This window comes from Pyrus communis, chromosome 14 (assembly GCF_041283825.1).
Source record: "Pyrus communis isolate YQ-2024b chromosome 14, ASM4128382v1, whole genome shotgun sequence".
In the NCBI taxonomy this organism is placed as follows: domain Eukaryota; kingdom Viridiplantae; phylum Streptophyta; class Magnoliopsida; order Rosales; family Rosaceae; genus Pyrus; species Pyrus communis.
Window position 1 is genome coordinate 25,410,052 of NC_142578.1, and position 18,478 is coordinate 25,428,529.

At 37.5% G+C, this 18,478-nt stretch overlaps 3 protein-coding genes across 3 annotated transcripts; 1 reads left to right on the top strand and 2 right to left on the bottom strand.

The window, feature by feature from the left end:
* Positions 1 to 1,523: 1,523 nt before the first annotated feature.
* Positions 1,524 to 4,724, top strand: LOC137713567 (trihelix transcription factor PTL). Its single transcript, XM_068452877.2, has 2 exons — positions 1,524 to 2,207; positions 3,253 to 4,724. Exons 1-2 carry the CDS (start codon positions 1,738 to 1,740, stop codon positions 4,379 to 4,381), a joined length of 1,599 nt encoding a protein of 532 aa, XP_068308978.2. The 5' UTR covers positions 1,524 to 1,737; the 3' UTR covers positions 4,382 to 4,724.
* A 3,427-nt stretch (positions 4,725 to 8,151) lies between these two features.
* Positions 8,152 to 10,885, bottom strand: LOC137712048 (fructose-bisphosphate aldolase 1, cytoplasmic). The gene is made up of 3 exons (XM_068451198.2): positions 10,724 to 10,885; positions 9,591 to 9,818; positions 8,152 to 9,263 (listed from the first exon to the last, which is right to left on the bottom strand). The coding sequence occupies exons 1-3, from the start codon at positions 10,749 to 10,751 to the stop codon at positions 8,443 to 8,445; spliced, it is 1,077 nt and encodes a 358-aa protein (XP_068307299.2). The 5' UTR covers positions 10,752 to 10,885; the 3' UTR covers positions 8,152 to 8,442.
* A 4,787-nt stretch (positions 10,886 to 15,672) lies between these two features.
* On the bottom strand, positions 15,673 to 17,889 carry LOC137712049 (fructose-bisphosphate aldolase 6, cytosolic-like). Its single transcript, XM_068451199.2, has 3 exons — positions 17,764 to 17,889; positions 16,882 to 17,109; positions 15,673 to 16,723 (listed from the first exon to the last, which is right to left on the bottom strand). The coding sequence occupies exons 1-3, from the start codon at positions 17,789 to 17,791 to the stop codon at positions 15,903 to 15,905; spliced, it is 1,077 nt and encodes a 358-aa protein (XP_068307300.1). The 5' UTR covers positions 17,792 to 17,889; the 3' UTR covers positions 15,673 to 15,902.
* Between the last annotated feature and the right edge of the window lie 589 nt (positions 17,890 to 18,478).

The following is an 18,478-nucleotide window of genomic DNA, read 5'->3' on the forward strand; positions in this document are numbered from 1 at the left end:
ACTTCAAAATGCCATCCAATTGGTATGGTTTTGGAGTTAATGGGGGCTTTATTAGCTCATGATAGAGCTACTCAATGAGCATGATACCTATTATACATGCTATCCCTTGTAGATGATTATATAGATGAGGCACGAAAGCAGAGAGAGACTCCTTCAGTGAAGTAAAAGAGGCACACCATGAAAATAGAAAAAGAGGCATATATTATATATATAAGTGGACTCACTCACTTACTCACACTAGTCCTTCTCTTGTTGCAGCTGCATCTTCTGAAACTGCATGCAGTTTTCACTGCCTGCGCCACTGCACACGGCACCACCCTTTCTTTCCATCCTGAACTCTCTCTCTCTCTCTCTCTCTCACCCTTTTACTTATATCCTTAAAGGACTCTCTCCCAAAACGATCTCCCCCATATCCTAAACCCAATGGCTTTCCCCTCTTCCCACCAAATGACAAATCGTATTTTTCCCATTTATGCAAACGGCACGCAGCACGCCCCAAAAAAACTTTGCCACAAAGTCATTGGTCAAAAGGACCCGATCCCATGCACTGTACACGCGTCAGCATGTCACTACCATACTGTCCTCCACTCCCATCTCCACGTGTTCGCTACCTATTCGCCATCTCAAATACAACTCTGCACTTGCATACAGGAGAAAATTTATGCCATTACACGTGTTAAGTATATTCATAAACGATAATGTTAATATATTCCACTTTTAAGTATATTTATAGAAGACAAAATAAACATGTTATAGTTTAGGCTCATTTTTAGCTATGTTCTTTATAACTCAATTTCAATCTCACTTTACTCTATGAAACTCAAAAGTCGTCACTTTACTCTCTAGAACTCAATTTTGATCTCATTTTACCCATGTAAATCAAAAGTCGTCACTTTATTCATTGGAACTCGATTTCAATCCCACTTTGTCTCTGAAACTCAAAAGTCGCAACTTTACTTCTTGAAACTCACAATTTGTTCTACATTGCCTTGTTTCTATTTTTAGAATAAAAACTATCTTCTCTCTTCACCAACCACCTCCATTAAGAACATAAGGAATAACAAAATAATTGGAACTAATGATAAGGTGGCTGGAGATAGAGGGAGAAGAGATAAATGTATGGACTAAAGGGGAGTGGATATTGAGTAAAGTGAAGAATATTAATAAAGTTGCGACTTTTGAGTTTTAGGGGGCAAAGTGATATTGAAATCGAGTTTCAGGGAGTAAAGTAACGGCTTTTGAGTTTCAGATGGTAAAGTCAGATCAATGAAGTTCTAAAGAGTAAAGTGACGACTTTTAAGTTTCAGAGAGCAAATTGAGATTGAAATCAAGTTACAGAAAGCGTAGATAAAAATAAGCTTATATTTTAAGTAGAATAAATATCATGTGACGGGTGTTCAAAAACATCGGATAGAATCTATCTGCATCCATAATCCTCCAAGTTGCATTCTTTGCTTATCCTCGTGTCCAAACACTACAAATTTCACGCTCTGGACAAAATGAGTCACTAGTCGTATACATGGATACATAAACACACACACACACACACACACTCTCAGACATGGGACCATTGTCCTGTGCTTAAATTCCAGCTTTTTCGTGAACGACACGATCCGATTCTGCCGCTCTCTCTCTCTCCTCCTCTTCCTCTCCCACTCTTCTTTTTGTGCTTCATTTTTCTCTCAATATTTCTCTTTTAAGTGAACATTTGTTTCTTGTTCTTCTTCTTTGTTCTCCATGGAAATGGAGGATCAGTACAACATGTCCGATCTCCGGCAACTCATGAACGGAGGTCGGACTCACTTCCCCACCATCCCACTACAATCCCCCACCGAGCTCTTCCCGAACCACCACCGAGAACCTCCTCCTACTCTTCATCATCAACACCATCCGTACGAGCAGCTCATGATGATGGGCCGTTCTCAAACCCACGAGATGATCTCTCGTGGGCTTCACCATCATCATGAGTTTCGCTCTCCGGACTCTACTAGTGCTGCCGGAGGTGTCACTACTCCTACTACTGTTACAGCAGCTCCTTCCCTTAGTGGCGGTGGCTTGGAGACTGAGGCTGGCGGGTGTCTTGGCGGCGAAGGGTCTGGAAGGTGGCCGAGGCAAGAGACTCTCACTCTTCTGGAGATCCGATCACGGCTTGATTTTAAGTTCAAAGAGGCTAATCAGAAGGGTCCTCTCTGGGATGAAGTCTCTAGGTATGTAAATACATACATATACACTTGTACAAGTATATAACCATTCATAGCTTATACCCTAATTATCTGCTCTCTTCTTTTTTTTTTTTCTTTTTTTTTTTTTTGAATTTTTTTTGTTCATTCTTGGTTTGTTAAACTTGTTTTGGTCTTCATTATTATGTGATCTCTCTTAATTAATTGGTGCATGGTAGTAAGTTGGCATGGATGTTTAAGCAAAATCTTATTTTGGGTACTTCTATTTTGTTTCTTTTTATTAATTAAAAATAATTTGATGCAATTTATGGATAGTTTTTCTATGTTTTGAGTTGGAAAATGACTGAACAAGCAATTTCAGTTCATCAGTTTCGAACTGAGGTGCTATTTTTTTTTCTTCATTCATTTTAAGATCTGATGACTTTCGTGTTGCCCAAACTGGCCCTAAATCAATTTGGGAACCCTCTTTCTATACGATTTCTGTATTGCAAATGTGACCTTCTTTCAAACACAAGTTTTTATTCTTATTTCTGCAAAATAGTTAATACTTGTCCTCTTCCATGCTTGACTACTATCAATCGACTGGTTTTTGTCTGATATTGGAAAGACATGATCTACAAGAAATGTAATTGCCCACCAACCCACACCCCACCCCTACCCCCCCCCTCCCCCCCCCTCCCCCCCCCCCCCCCCCCCCCCCACCCCAACCTACCCCTCCTCCTAAAGACTACACATTATCTTTCATTAGAATTTTTTTGAATGGTCATATGCTAAATTGGGATAGCGTAACATCATCATTAGCAAAGGAGTGATCATCACTATTTCACATGGACACAATGTTTAATGGTTTTTAGCTTGGTCTATTTTAGAATTCAATTTAGGGTTTCTCCACTATTAACTTCTTCACACAATCAATCACTTGATATCTTGCTTAATTACATGCCGACACTACTCAGATTAGGGATTTTTACTATTAAAAAGTGTTAAATCTCTTTTTGGGTTTTTTTTCCTTGTTAAAATCCAAATTTATTTACTGCATTTGCCTACCATGCATTAATTAAATTTGTCGCAGGATCATGTTTGAGGAACATGGGTATCAAAGAAGTGGGAAAAAATGTAGAGAGAAGTTTGAAAATTTGTACAAGTACTACAAGAAAACAAAGGAAGGAAAGGCTGGAAGACAAGATGGCAAGCATTATCGGTTCTTTCGACAGCTCGAAGCTCTCTATGGAGAAACCACCAACGCCGTAGTGTCACCATCTTTACCTGTAGAAACCCATTTCGTCGGTAATAATAGTAGCAATTATCGTTACCAAGCAGCCGGCAATGCTCAAGCAAATCAAGAGATCACTACTCCCTATCATCATCAATCATCTGATCAAAAGCACTGTGACAGCCTTAGCCTCTCGAATTCATCCGAGTTTGAAACCTCCTCCTCAGAAGATCAAGACATTAATAATGATGTTAGTGCAGCCGCAATGGACGATGATCTGCAGGAGGTGAAGACAACGAGGAAGAGAAGAGGGGGTGGCGGGGGGAGGGGTTGGAAGGCGAAGATAAAAGAATTTATCGATGTGCAAATGAGGAAGCTAATGGAGAAGCAAGAGGAGTGGTTGGAGAGGCTAATGAGAACCCTTGAGCAAAAGGAGAGGGAGAGAGTGGTGAGAGAGGAGGAGTGGAGAAAACAAGAAGTTGATAGGGTTGAGAGAGAGCACAAGTTTTGGGCCAAAGAGAGGGCATGGATTGAAGCTAGGGATAAAGCTTTGATGGATGCATTGCACAAGATATCGGGAGGATCATCATCAACTGATCAAGCAAAAGCTACTAATTACAATTCGTCATCACCTGATCATCATGATCGTGATCAAATAGTTCATAACATGAGTAGGAGTACCAAGGAGTTATTGAATAAGAAGCGAAAGGAGAATGCAAATTCAAGAAGTGCATCGGCAGCTTGTTACTTTCAGAGCAATGAGTCTTGTTCCTCATTATATAGTAGTCAGGGAGGGTATTGTGGTGAAATGAGTAATGAACAAGGTAACCATGATGGTTCTAACAATTCTCCTAATTGTGGGAATAATGCAAATAATGTGGGGAGCAATGCAGTGCCTGATAATTGTTTTCCCTTCTTGATGAGTGAGGGTGAGAACTTGTGGGAAAATTATGGATTGAAGCTCAGCACGGAAAGCCAAAACCAGTGATGACAATATTATATGAGGTGTAATATTATTACTTTGTATTAGGTGATCATCTGCTAGCTGCAGAAGACAACTTGCTCAGTTGCTCTAATCTAGCAGGAGGGTTTGAACTTTGAAAGGAGAGGTTTGACTTTTGTTATGGGGTTTAACAAATTTGAAAAAAAAACCTCTCTCTCTCTCTCTCTCTCTCTCTCTCTCTCATGTGAGGTGGAGCTTACTGTATGATCGTGTAAGCAAGGAGCTAACTGGGGGATATTTATGTGTAGGGTTTGATTGATGTTTTAATCATGGAACTAAAGTCTTAGGACATGGAATTTTTAGAGGGAAATAATTATGGATTTGGACAGGTTGCGGTGCTGCTAGCGTTGCGGTTTCATCCTAGCCTATATTTTAAGGTTTTATCCTTTATGGAAAAGTTTAATTCCTGTATCATGAAAATGGTCTATTTTTTGTGGGTTTTCATTTGTTTTAACCTCCATTTCTTTCATGTTACATGCATGAGTAAATGTTTCTTATCTTATGAACACTCATGACATGGATTTCAAGCATATGCATACTAGTTAAGATCAATTTAGTATAAAATCGCTTAATAACTTAGTTTTTAGCTCACAAATCTTGATCATTCAAAGTAGGTTGTTATAATTACACAAATGAAGGGTTTAGAACTTTAGATCGCTGAAGAGAAGTATTCATAAGTCCATAAATTTTCTCAAATGTACATTTAACTAATCTTGTGGTTGAACTTGTTTTACACACATTGATCAAGTAACTCACAGAAAAATATAGTGGGTTTTACAACAATTAGTTTTTTAGATGTTTTAACACGCAATTAAACATGTTGTAAATGTTATGCTGTTGTAGGCTATTTTCCTTGTAGTGTTTGTTATGTGTCGGATGCAATGAAGCAAAGAAGAACTTTTTTTAACGACACGAGAAATTTTTGTTCAAAAAATGGAAATGTGAGATACTACCAGTTGAATTTCAATTTGATAGTAAAAGTGATTTAGCCAGATAGCGGCGAGGGAGGGTTGCGATAACGTGTTAGGGTTAGGATAGATTAAAGTTCGATTCTTTACAATATAGCCAAAAAATAAAGCAAACTCCCTTTCTCCATTGGAAGTTACCTTCTCGATCAGATCGGATCAGATCAACATAAGCATATATAGCATGGCTAGATGGTACGTACTAGCTATAGAAAACTGCCAATATTTGGAAGCTGGCATGGTATGTGCAGCTGCTTAGCAAAGAAAAAGTACGAATTTTATCTCCAGGAACATGTCCTTATCTGCAATTAAAGCACTCCGGTAGTGATTTCCATTAGATTACAGCTGAGTGATATATATAAAATATATCACTGAGAGATATTAATTAGTGTAGCAGATATCTACATCATTCTGCAGTAAAATATATACAAGACTGTCGGGAGTCTAGAGGATTATAATTTTTCATATACAGCAATATATAAACTTTTTCTTTTCACGTACGTGATTAAATAGAAATTTGGAAGGGAATTGTTATCAACACTCCAAAAATAGTTTTAGTGTAAATGATTTAATCGTTTAATTTATTAGCAATAGTCGTACATAAGTTTTGAAATTCGAAAACCTCCTCCAACAAAGTGAAGAGTAGTACTATAATTGGCATTTTCTTCCAAATTATCCCTAAGCACATCAATGAGTGGTTGTATCTCACTCAAATTTAATAGTCAATTTTTTTTTTCTCCTTGCTCCTTCCCCTTGTAGGCTCGTAACTCACGGAGTTAAAAGTATTTACTCTCACATCCGGATCTTATGTTCGATTCTTCATACCCTAATATCACTCGTATAAAAATATAACCTAATGAAAACTCAAACGTTCAAAAGAATGATAGAATGGGACTTTGAATTAATTTTTTTCCTCCATTTCTTTTTGTTGAAATTTTTTAGGGAAAGAGGGTGGCAATCAAATTGAAGCTTATTCTTGCATAATGGGGCCGGGGATTTTCTGTTGTACACTGGTGTATGTGATGCATTAGCTTGATGAAGGGTTTATGTTTTTAGGTTTTGCTAAACTAAAGTATATAGATAAAGTACATAAATCTAGCTATCAATTAAAGTAATGCATTCCAAACACCAGTTTATTGTAGAATTTTAAGGCCGTGGGAGAACAATTTTCACATGTAGCTAGTGGAGAGGGTAACATTGTGATCCAAATACAGATAAGGGTAAGTCATCATACTCATATAACACTCATATACACAACACAAACAGTGAACACTCTTGGACAGAGACTAATGACCGTACATAGGAAAGGGTAAAGAAGCTTCCCACCAAGGGAACCAAACATTGTAGTTATTGTCACAGTTTCTTTCAAGTACACCCATTTATTTTCTCTCTCTTTTGTTACTATTCTGATGAATCTCCTTCCCCAAACTTGCTTTAGTTTGCTTGTCCCAAGGCCAAACTGCTTCTGCATCTGCTTCCTGCTTCCTGCTTCTGCTTCCAGCTGCTTGAGACAGTTGAGTAGTTGAGTCATCCGCAGTCAAACCAGGAGATTACATGCATGACAATTTTAGAACTTCCAAGTTTAAGCAAAAAACTTTTTGTTTGGGGGGGAGGGGGCGGGGGGTGGGGATGCTCTTGCTGATGTGACCACTTACTGAGCTGATAAATAAAACACCAAAAGAAAAGAAGGGGGAAAAAAATTGAATTGTTACTGCTCTGCTTTTGCAGTTTTTGGCTTACCCCAAATTGGGAAAGCTGGCCATGCTTCCTGACTACGTTTTTAACCATCTTCAGACCTTACCGATACTTACCGTGGCAAATTAATTATAACCGACACATGTAAAATATAAATTATAACTACAGAAATAGAGGCCCTTAATCTTTATTTAAGCCCTGCAAAGTCAAGGGTTTACCCCAATTGGCCCAAAAACCCAATTCAATTAGGTACTTCGAAAGAATGAGGGTTATTGGTCCAGAAAGATGTAGTATATGGGCTTGTTTATTAGTGAATCTCATCCAATCCCAGCATGTGGTATATTGTGCTGGAAATTATTTTCGCACTTTTGTTTTCTCTTTCTATACTATTCTTATCTTTAACGGGGCTCATTGGATTTAATAATTAGAGGAGAACTAAGGGACATATCAGAGAAAAAGTGTAGCAGGAGAAAACAGAAATGCGGAAATTATTTTCTTTCCTTTGATTCGTTCATCAATCTTCGCTCTTTGGAAGAATCGGATGAGTCTCCAATGGAATTTTTTTTGGGGAGATTTATCGAATTTAGTCTTGAATTATGAGTCTTCTGACTTGTTCAGTTGTCGTCAAACCTAAATGGTGGTTTATGCAGATTAGTCTTGTGTTTGGAGGTGAATACAAGGTAAACCCGAAGCTTACGACGATCCAAACCTCAACTCGAATTTCACTCCTCAATCCATCTAAAATTTGAAGAGCTCAATGTTACAAAAACAAAGGAATTGAAATACAATTACACTCCGACTTGCACAACGTTTGGTACTTAGAACTGGATTGGATAAGTATACTAAACTTATAACCCGTGTTTAAAATATCAATATTGATGAAAATATCATGTAAATAAGAGGAAACATTGATGGATGATATATGGATACGAGAAAGGTTGATGGATGAAATGTGGATATGAGAAAAATTTGCTCAAAAACATAAAAATTCAAAATAAAACTATAGGGAATGTCAAAAGCTTAAAATTTAAAAGACAAGACAACGAACACGCATATAACAATTCAAGAAATATGGTAATTAAGAGCAGAATCAAATACACAAAAACAGGATTTTGGAAATTAGAATGCTTACCACCTTCAATTCAGGCAATAAAAAAGAACCTACACAGTTCTTTTGAACAAGAAAAAGAAACATTTTTCAAACTCAACATATGCCAATGGTCCTCAAGCCTTTTATTCTACCACCGTCCTAAAATCAGAGAGATCAAGAACAGAAATCCGAAAAAAAACCCTAACACTATACGCCTGAGAATGACAAAAGCCATACACATACCGCAAGATAGTTGTCCAAAACCAAAACACGAGAAGCAAGAACTGTAAATTTCTTCAGTACTTGTAATCCTTCACATGGAGAGACTCCGCGGCACCCTCACCGAGCTTGGCGTCACCCTTGTAGGTTCCAAGAGTAGCTTCTGAGTTGGCCTTGGCCCTTGTCAGGAGAGCAGCCTGTGCCTTTGGGATGTTTTCCTCTTTCCCTGCCCATGCCTTCAGTGTGCTTTGCTGAAGAGCACGTCCGAAGGAGAAGGATAGAGACCATGGCTTCTTTCCCTTGAGTTGGTTCATGGCGTTAAGGTTGAGGGTAGCCTCCTCCTCACTCTGTCCACCAGACAAGAACACGACAGCAGGGACAGCTGCAGGGGTAGTGCGCAACAAGGCACGAACTGTATACTCGGCAATCACTTCTGGTGAAGCCTTCTTGGCATCGGATCCTGGAGTGACCATGTTGGGCTTCAACAGAGTTCCTTCGAGGAGGACATGGTGGTCGTTAAGAGCCTTGTAGCACGCAGCAAGAACACGCTCAGTCACATCAGCACACTTATCGATGGAATGGGGTCCATCAACCAGGATCTCTGGCTCAACGATGGGGACTAGACCATTCTCCTGGCAGATGATAGCATAACGAGCCAACCCATTAGCGTTCTCTTGAATGGACAGCTGAGATGGCTCATTGGGGCCAATCTTGAGCACAGCACGCCATTTTGCAAACCGTGCACCAGCATCATAGTACTTCTGGCAGCGCTGGGCAAGGCCATCGAGACCCTGGGTTGTGGTCTCACCATTGGTTCCGGCGAGCTCAACGGTACCCTTGTCGACCTTAATACCAGGGAGAACACCACCTTCCTTCAAGACGTCAACGAATGGCTTGCCTGCACAATATAATACAACGAGTACCATCCCATGGAAAATTTGAGAATATTATTTGGGAAAACAACAATCCAAAGCGAGCACAAATTGGAAAAGGGTAACAATTCATGCAACCACAGGATTGTCAAAACAGGATTACAAAAAGAACAAGTACTCTTTACAGCTTTACCTCTTGAAGAAACAAAAAACTTTACAAAAACATACAAATTCTACAGATTTATTGATCAAACAAAATAAACACTGCACCTAATATATTGATTCCAAATACAACAGAACTACTAATCGTGGAATGCCAAAGTATCAAAACCTAGAACCTTTAATAAAAATACCTGAAGCAGTCTTCTGGTAGAGGGTTTCCTCAAAGAGGATCACTCCACTAAGGTATTGGAGCACATCAGGGGCGGTGAAGAGGAGCTCACGAAGAGCACGCCTGTTTGATTCAACATTCTCAACATTGATGCTGGCAAAACGTTTGCCAATTGTGCCAGTTGACTCATCAGCAGCAAGAATACCCTTTCCAGGGGTGCCAATGTAGGCAGCATTGGCGATAAGCTCATCTGCAAGCCATACAAAATTCAGCCAACATAGACCAGAAATCACAAAATATAAATACCCACATCAAAACATCTACTTTAAATAACCAAAAATGAGAAAAATCTACTTTAAATAACCAAAATCGAGAAAATACAGAACAATAAAGTTAGGACAAGTCCAAATTCCCCTCATAGTCAAGAGGGTAGTGCAACCGAAAACAAAATCAAAAAACCAATTACTCCATGTTAATTGCTTCCAAAACTATTAGAACTTCAGATCAAAACAACAAATAAACAAATAGAAGGAGGAACTCACAAGGGTTAAGTACTATGAATAAGTAGATCATCACAAACATAAAAATATAGGGTTTCAATTTAGATCAAAAGATCTAGATTTGGTACCAAACAACTTTGTCATTGTCAATCGAATCCCATACCAATAGTTGACTGAAAAAATCATAAACCCAATAAACACACTTGAAAATTTGAGGACTCTAAATCCATAAAATTGTGTTTAACCTTGAACTAAAATCCAAGTCAACAGTTATTCCACCTTCACAAAGTAAAACCCAGAAGGCATATTAACTATGTATGTCAGATTAGATCTAAATTTCAGTAATCAAAATACTAAAAAATAGTTTCAGGAGCAAAAACGATTGATTTTCTGAGAACCGAAAACCAGAATACTGCAAGAAATCTATACAGTATCGAAGAAACCCAAATCTGGTCGTCGGATCTCGACCACAGAAGTAAGATTCAATCACTCAACAACCACAACACACTTAAAAAAAAAAACATGGGATCACGCATCAAATCTTGAAAACGCACAAGAACAATCAGATCTAAGAAATTAATCAAAACAAATATATAGATATGCAAAAACAGATCGATATGAACAGGTAACAGAGTGAAGGGGATGAGTAAATTACCAGCGTATTTGCCTCTGTAAGCAGACATGTTTGATTGATGCTGAAGATTTGAGAGGAAGAAGAAGACGAGTTGGTTGCTTTCTGAGAGATAAAGAGAAAGATGGAAGAAAGTGAAGGGTGGGTGAGGCTTTTTATGTGAGTCCGGCTCGAAAGTTGCTCTACTTGCTTGCCTTCTTTCCCACGTAAATAAATTATTATTAATTTTCTCTTTTTATGTTTACCATTTTGCCCTCCAGACATTAATTGGACCTAGATTTATTTCCTATTTTGTATAAATATATACGAATTCATTATGGTGGATTCTCTAGCAATTCAAAACGAAATAATTATTTTTCCAAAAAGTTTAAAGGAAAATAAATAAAGTTTTCTCCATTAATTTAGTATCTCCAATGAAATTTAGAAATAGTTAGGATTTAACTACCCACGATCTTTCGATATGTGTTAGATTTGATTTTAACTGACATATCTTAATTTAAATGATTAAGAACATAAATTATCACGTAGATTTTGCAATTGCTTATAAGACTCGTTGTTATTGCTAGACCTAATTTTACTGCAACACAATTTTGCGATAGCGTTACTCTTTAGAGTCTTCATATATCAATTTTTTTTTTCCGTTATTAATAATTTAGGTACATTGCATTAGATTTACAATACTAAGGTAGAACTCATTATTTTTCTCAAAACAAATAATAAACAATAATTTTCATTAATTAGTCTGATTAGGAGAAAATTCATGCGGGACGGTTGAAATATGCACATGCCTTTCAAAGGCCCTAACTGCACACAATTTTTACTTTCAACACACACATTTATATTTCCTTTAAGTTAGAGCCTAAATTAATTACCAAAAAAATAAAAATTAGAGCCTAAATTAATTGGAGGGTGAAAAAATAATTAGGTATGGTGGTAGCTTTTCACAAAACCAGCTGCCGTCCCGTGATTAGGTTAAGTAGGTTGGAAGGTGGTCAAAAGGTAAGAACCAGCCAACCAAATCCTGTGGGGTTTGAAGGCGACTCTGGTTTTGGTTTGGTTTTGTGAACTTGTGATACCCAAAACCAGCACCGGCAATCTAGGTTCCGGCCTTTTAAGACAATGTTTGTCTTTTTATTCAGCCTATATTAATATCTGGCGAAAAATCTACAACGTGAAATAAATGGATGAGATTTAATGAAACATATGGTATATTTTTATTGACTTCATCTACTTCATTTTTATTTCGATGTATTTAAAGTTACAAGATATTATAGTCATATTATTTTTATTTTTTTTAACAAACGATATTATTTACACTAAGAGAGTGAGAGTGAGTTAGGCCTCATAATGAGCTAGCAATAATGCAGTTTAAAGTCGTCTTTAATGAGAACTGAACCTAAGACTTCCCGTTTACAAGTAAAGAGGAATACCACAAGACCGTAGTGCTAAGTGACTCCACATCTCCTATCTTAAGAGCCTATATTTCAAGAAAAATTGTATTTATCCCTCCTATATTTGAGATCCATGTCTTCTTTTTTTATTATGCCAAATCAAATTTAATTTGTTTTTGCATAAATTGATTGAAGTATACAAAGAAGAAGCGGTCAAAACTACCCCTTGAATGAATGGCATTGTGTGTAGCTAGCTTCTCGAATGTTGGCAGTTTTGACTTTTAGGATACATAAACTTACAACGTGAATGTTATTTCCAATGAAATTTCTTTGTTTTTGTAACTATAAACAACCATCAAACGCTTTGGAATACCCCTTCAATGTCTCTCCTTTATATGATCGATTGTACCTACACTACACAAAGAGAATTTAGGGGTTCCAACTTAAGAAGAGAAACACACGTTACAGTGATTTTAGAATACCGTAATGTCGCTAACTATAAACTATAGTCAAATTTTAACGTGTGTTAAGTGTCATTGAATTTGTTTTTTTAGTATAAAATTATTCTAATGCAGCACCTGCATTATTATGTGAAGTAGCGGAGTCATTTTGGGATGAATGGCTACTCATTACCCCAACAGCTTCCTAACCCTATATATACTTACTGGTAGATTTATCTTTTGACCCTACTTATGGAGATACTGAACAACGTTAAATTATAACCTATTGTGCTTCTTCTTTCTCCAATTTTCTTTCCTCGTGTCTTCCTTCTCTTTTTTCTTCTATGCAACCGAATGGTGCGCACCACATGCTTGACCTAATGCTTCACTCAAAAAGTCTTGGCAGGTAGGTCTTGACAGTCTATTAGCTTAGGCACATGCCACACACCTTGATAGATACAAATGCTAGAAGAACACAGCAGCTACCGTTAGATGTCATCACAAGCTTTCAATGAATGTTGGTAGATTTTGATAAGTGCCCAATTGATGCTTGACAGAATGGTGCCATGAATTCTTTTTTTTTTTCCCGAAATCATGACCCTATTGTTGTAAAATTTTGGCTCCGTCACTAATTGTGTGCGTCTATATATATATATATATATATATATATATATATATATATATATATGTATGTATGTATGTATGTATTTGTGATTTGCAAAGTCAAATCGTATATGCTTCGTGTTGGTTCTTTGTCACCTCACCCACCGCATTTCTCGTTGCTACTTATAAGTCAAAACGAGAGTTGTTATATATGCCTCATCGAACAAACTTTCAACGCATTCATATATTAACCAAAATCAATTGCATCATTTGGATCATGCGCCACAATTTTTTTATTTTTATGTCACGCCCATCTTCTCTTTTGTATTTAAAAGTGCCAAATTATTTAAAAAATAAAAGCATACAAAAGAATATGGTATGACGAAATGTCTCATTAGGCTGGATTAGGATCTTCTCCTGACCTTAAAAAAACTAAGCCTGCTGAGCAGGCAATCGTGCCCGTTGAAATTTGATCAAACGGCTATAAATAGGAGGGCCCTTTAAAAGTTATAATAATTGTAGCCGTTGGATCAAATTTCAACAGTCACAATTGTCTGCTTAACATGCTTAATTTTTAAGGGTTAGGAGAGGATCTTTCGCCTCCTTATGAGACCTATGAACAAAATTTAGTTGACTCTTCTTCCATTTATTTTGACATAAGCGCAGTCATTCTTGGTTACTTCAAGCGTTCAACATGCTTTTGGAGTTGTACAACATGGTATCAAACATTTTACACAAATAAAAAATTTAAGTTATGATTCCCTCTTTCCGCTTCTACGTACTTATTAGTTGATTTACTAAGTGCAAGGTGAGACTCTATCATGATTCACAGTAGTGTTATGTTTGCAATTTGATGTTGTACATCGATAGCCATTACTCTTTTGTACATATTCTAATACGACTCGTATTTTATTTAAACTGATCTAAATTGTAGACAGAGAATTCCAACTTAGTACATTGAGGAGAGTACATAAGCTCTAATTAGCCAATGTAACAATGCCAACGTCTACTTCCTTTTTTCAAAAGTTAATATTCAAATTTTAATTTACGTTGAGGAATTGGAAGTAGAGAGAGAATTCCAACTAAGTACATTGAAGAGAGTACATAAGCTCTAATTAGCCAATGTAACTACGCCAATGTCTACTTTTCTTTTTTTTTCAAAAGTTAATATTCAAATTATAATTCACTTCGAGGTTGGAAACTTTTGTGAAAGAAGAAGAAACATAAGTGGTAGTTAGGATGTTGAACACTAAGTTGTGGAGGTTTCACCTACCTCTCTTTTCATCTCTCATTCTCTTGTTTTCTGAAACCAATTAGCCAACTGGCCATGGCCAAGTAGGTCTTTGAAGAGCTTCCTGCAATGTCGGGTAATTTTAATTTGTTGAATAATATTTAATTATTATTCACACTCATTTTTATTTATCACACATCCATTTTAATTTTCAGCCATAAAATTTAATAATTTAAGAAAATCAATGAACAAAAATTAACAAAAATGCATAAAAGTAAAAAGAAGTGTGTGAATAGACTTATCTTAGTTTTTAAACTTAAAAAATAAAGTTGTTGAAATATTTTAACCAGGAACATGGAATGCGTGGATCCTACGCAGATATTGGAGAACAAAATGAACGAGTGCTGCTGTTAGGCATTGGAATATTCTTCACTTCGATCCTTCTTTATATACACACATATATATTGTATATATAACACATGTATATATATATATATATATATATATATATATATATATATATTATTTTTCCATTAATTAATTCCCGATCTTTGATCCCATATGGCCGCTCTGCTGATAAGTGATAAGTGGTTTTTAATCTAAATTGACATGTGAGCATGCCAATTTATGTAAGCTTAGATGCAGACATGATTCCTAATACATTATTTATTTTCTGTTCTGCCTCCAAATATTACATTTGATGTAAAGAAAGAAAGAAAAAGAGAGAAAAAGAGCATATTTTAAAACTTTTTTCTCAATGAAAATATTATACTTTTTGTATCGTACTAATTTTGTCGGATGTCTCGGAGGGGACTAAAATAAGATGCAAAAAGAGCACAAGAGGAAAACAGAGGCCTACAAAAAGGATACCAGTCACTGCAGCCTGTGACGACCGGCCTCCCAAATCGCCAAAATAGCACCAGAAAATAGCGATTGCTCACCTCTAAACCCTACACATACAACATCATAGTAGCAATTACAAGATTCAAACTTGGATAATTAATTAGAAGGGTAAATTTGTCCTTGAAGGGGTTTTTTGTAAGTGAACTAAAACTTCAGAGAGTGATAGCGTAACGTTTTAAACCTGAGGGGTTTTTAAGAAAACACAAAAACCCTTAGGGGGTATATGTGTATTCAACCCCAAAACTTACGAATGTATTGTGCCTAAAACAATATACGTGTTAAGATTGTGAAAGCCCAATACAGTATTGGGCCTAAAACAATACTAACCCAATCGAAGGTTTTGCTTATGCAACTAAAACAAAAACACTAAAGTTCAAATAAATATGTTCTTGATCAACCAGAATATAAACAAAAGAGGTTTAAATTTCTCCAAACCAAAACCAAGTTGATGAAACAAACAAAAACTCTTCATGCTTGTCATAGTTCCTCAAGCTTTTATCAAAACCTACTAGTATCCGGTACTAATCTCATCATGACCGAGATTATACGAATAAAGTTTCAACAAAAAAAAGACCTAGACTACAGAAAGAATAAAGCAATCCAGAACAATTTGGTTTTCGACAGCCTCACATCAATCAATACTTGTAGTCCTTGACGTGAAGGCTCTCCGCGGCACCCTCACCGAGCTTGGCATCACCCTTGTAGTTTCCCAATGTCGCTTCCGAGTTGGCCTTGGCCCTGGTTAGGAAAGCCTCCTGCGCCTTCTTCACGTTCTCTTCCTTTCCTGACCAAGCCTTGAGAGTGCTTTGCTGAAGGGCACGTCCGAACGAGAAGGAAAGAGACCATGGCTTATTCGCCTTCAACTTGTTCATGGCGTTGAGGTTGATGGTAGCCTCCTCCTCGCTCTGCCCACCAGAGAGGAAAACCACAGCTGGGACAGCTGCGGGCATGGTGCGCTGCAAGGCACGGACAGTGTACTCGGCAATCATCTCGGGTGCAACCTTTTTTGCATCAGATCCTGGAGTCACCATGTTAGGCTTCAATAGAGTTCCTTCAAGCAGGACATGGTGGTCGTTAAGGGCCTTGTAGCATGCGGCAAGAACACGTTCGGTCACATCAGCACACTTTTGAATGTCATGGGATCCATCAACCAGAATCTCTGGCTCAACAATGGGAACGAGGCCATTCTCCTGGCAGATGATAGCATATCGGGCCAACCCATTGGCGTTCTCGTTGATTGACAGCTGAGATGGCTCGTTGGGGCCAATCTTCAGCACGGCACGCCATTTTGCAAATCGGGCACCAGCTTCGTAGTACTTCTTGCAACGTTCGCCAAGGCCATCCAGACCCTGAGTTGTGGTTTCACCATTGGTACCAGCAAGCTCGACAGTGCCCTTGTCAACCTTAATGCCAGGGAGGACACCACCTTCCTTCAATACATCAACGAATGGCTTACCTGCATAGCATAAATTGAAACGTCGATATCATGGCATGGAATAATCATCCAAGTACCAAATGGAAACAGGACAAACACGTGAATATTAAAAACCATTCATCAATTTTGAATTAAACCCGCTTCTAAACATGAATTCCACAATGCAAACAGGAAAATACCAGCAGCGGTCTTTTGGTAGAGGGTCTCCTCAAAGAGAATGACTCCGCTGAGGTATTGGACGGCACCGGGAGTGGTGAAAAGCAGCTCACGGAGAGCGCGCCTGTTTGTCTCAGTATTCTCAACGCCAATGCTGGAAAAACGCTTGCCAATCGTGCCAGTTGACTCATCGGCTGCAAGGATACCTTTTCCCGGGGTACCAATGTAGGTAGCATTAGCAATGAGCTCATCTGCAAGCCAAAGGGAATTCAGTATATAACATTTCTTATAAAAATAAAAATGCGACCTCAAGCCAACAAGGCTCTCACTTTGTGAGCGTAAGGGGAATGTTTATCGTATGCACCCTTCTTATGGAAATAGATGCAAACAAAAATCCAAAGCTTAATTGTTTATAAAAAAAACATATAGAAAGAATAACGACAAACGGTCCCAATTTTCCCATTCTTCAAACTATGTGAAATTAATAATTTTTTCCATTAAAAATAAATTAAACGAATGTGATCTCTTCTATGCATCCGAGTTCGAATGCCCCTCCCCACACTTTAGGTTAGGCATCAAACCACCCATTAACACACTAATCATGCAGTAACTTTAACTAATCTCAAATTAAATTTCAAAATTACGCACAAATCAACACATTGTATCATTTTAGCAAACAATAATTTAGTTATGGCTAGTAAGAAATCACCGATACAGACACTGATCCAGATTCCATAATCCATGCTGTAAATTCAATCCATGCAAATACAGATCAAAGCAATCACTAAAAGTTTTATCGATTGGAATTTAAAAATTAAACCAAACAATAACAAAAAGGCCAGAGGATTTCTAACGAGAGATAAAACAAAGTAACAGACTACGTAACGTCGTTAGGCAATAATTACCGTGATACTTTCCCTTGAAGGCTGACATTGTTGATCGTCAGAAGAGAGAACGGAAACTGAAGGGTTTGATTTGGATTTGAGAGATTGAGGAGGAAGATGGGAGAAAACGGTGGGAGGGAGTTGGGTTTTATATCAGAGACCAAGGGCCTTGCGGAACACGTTGCTCTCAGTCAGTGTATCTCGAGTGATCTTCGACTTTCTCGCCATTTTTTGGTTGGAATGTGCGAAAACCCCGAGACCTCAGCTTACTACCACCACATTTCTTGCATTTACCACTAACAGTGCAAATTATATAGTTTGTTCATTCAGTCTAAATTCCGATGGATTTTTTTTTTTTGAACAAATTATGATGGATTTTAAGATGAGAAATTTTATTTGGACCCAACCTTTTTATCTCTACACCCAACTAACAAATTTTCTTGACTAAACTTTCAAATTTGCCCTTAAATAAATAAGAATGAGAAAATAAATATTAAAGGTTTTATATCTACACCCTCATCACCACTACACCTTCATTTTCTCCAGTGAACCCAATACAAGCATTGCGACCATTGATGCTCTTGTTTTCTCTCCTTTGGATCTCACTACTGGGAAAAAATTTCTCAAAAAAAAAAAAAAAAAAAACTACTCGGAAAAGAAAAAAAGTCGGTGTGGAACTGGAGAGGATCTCTTTCCTTGGCATTCCCACTTTTCATGAGAATAATAGTATTAATTT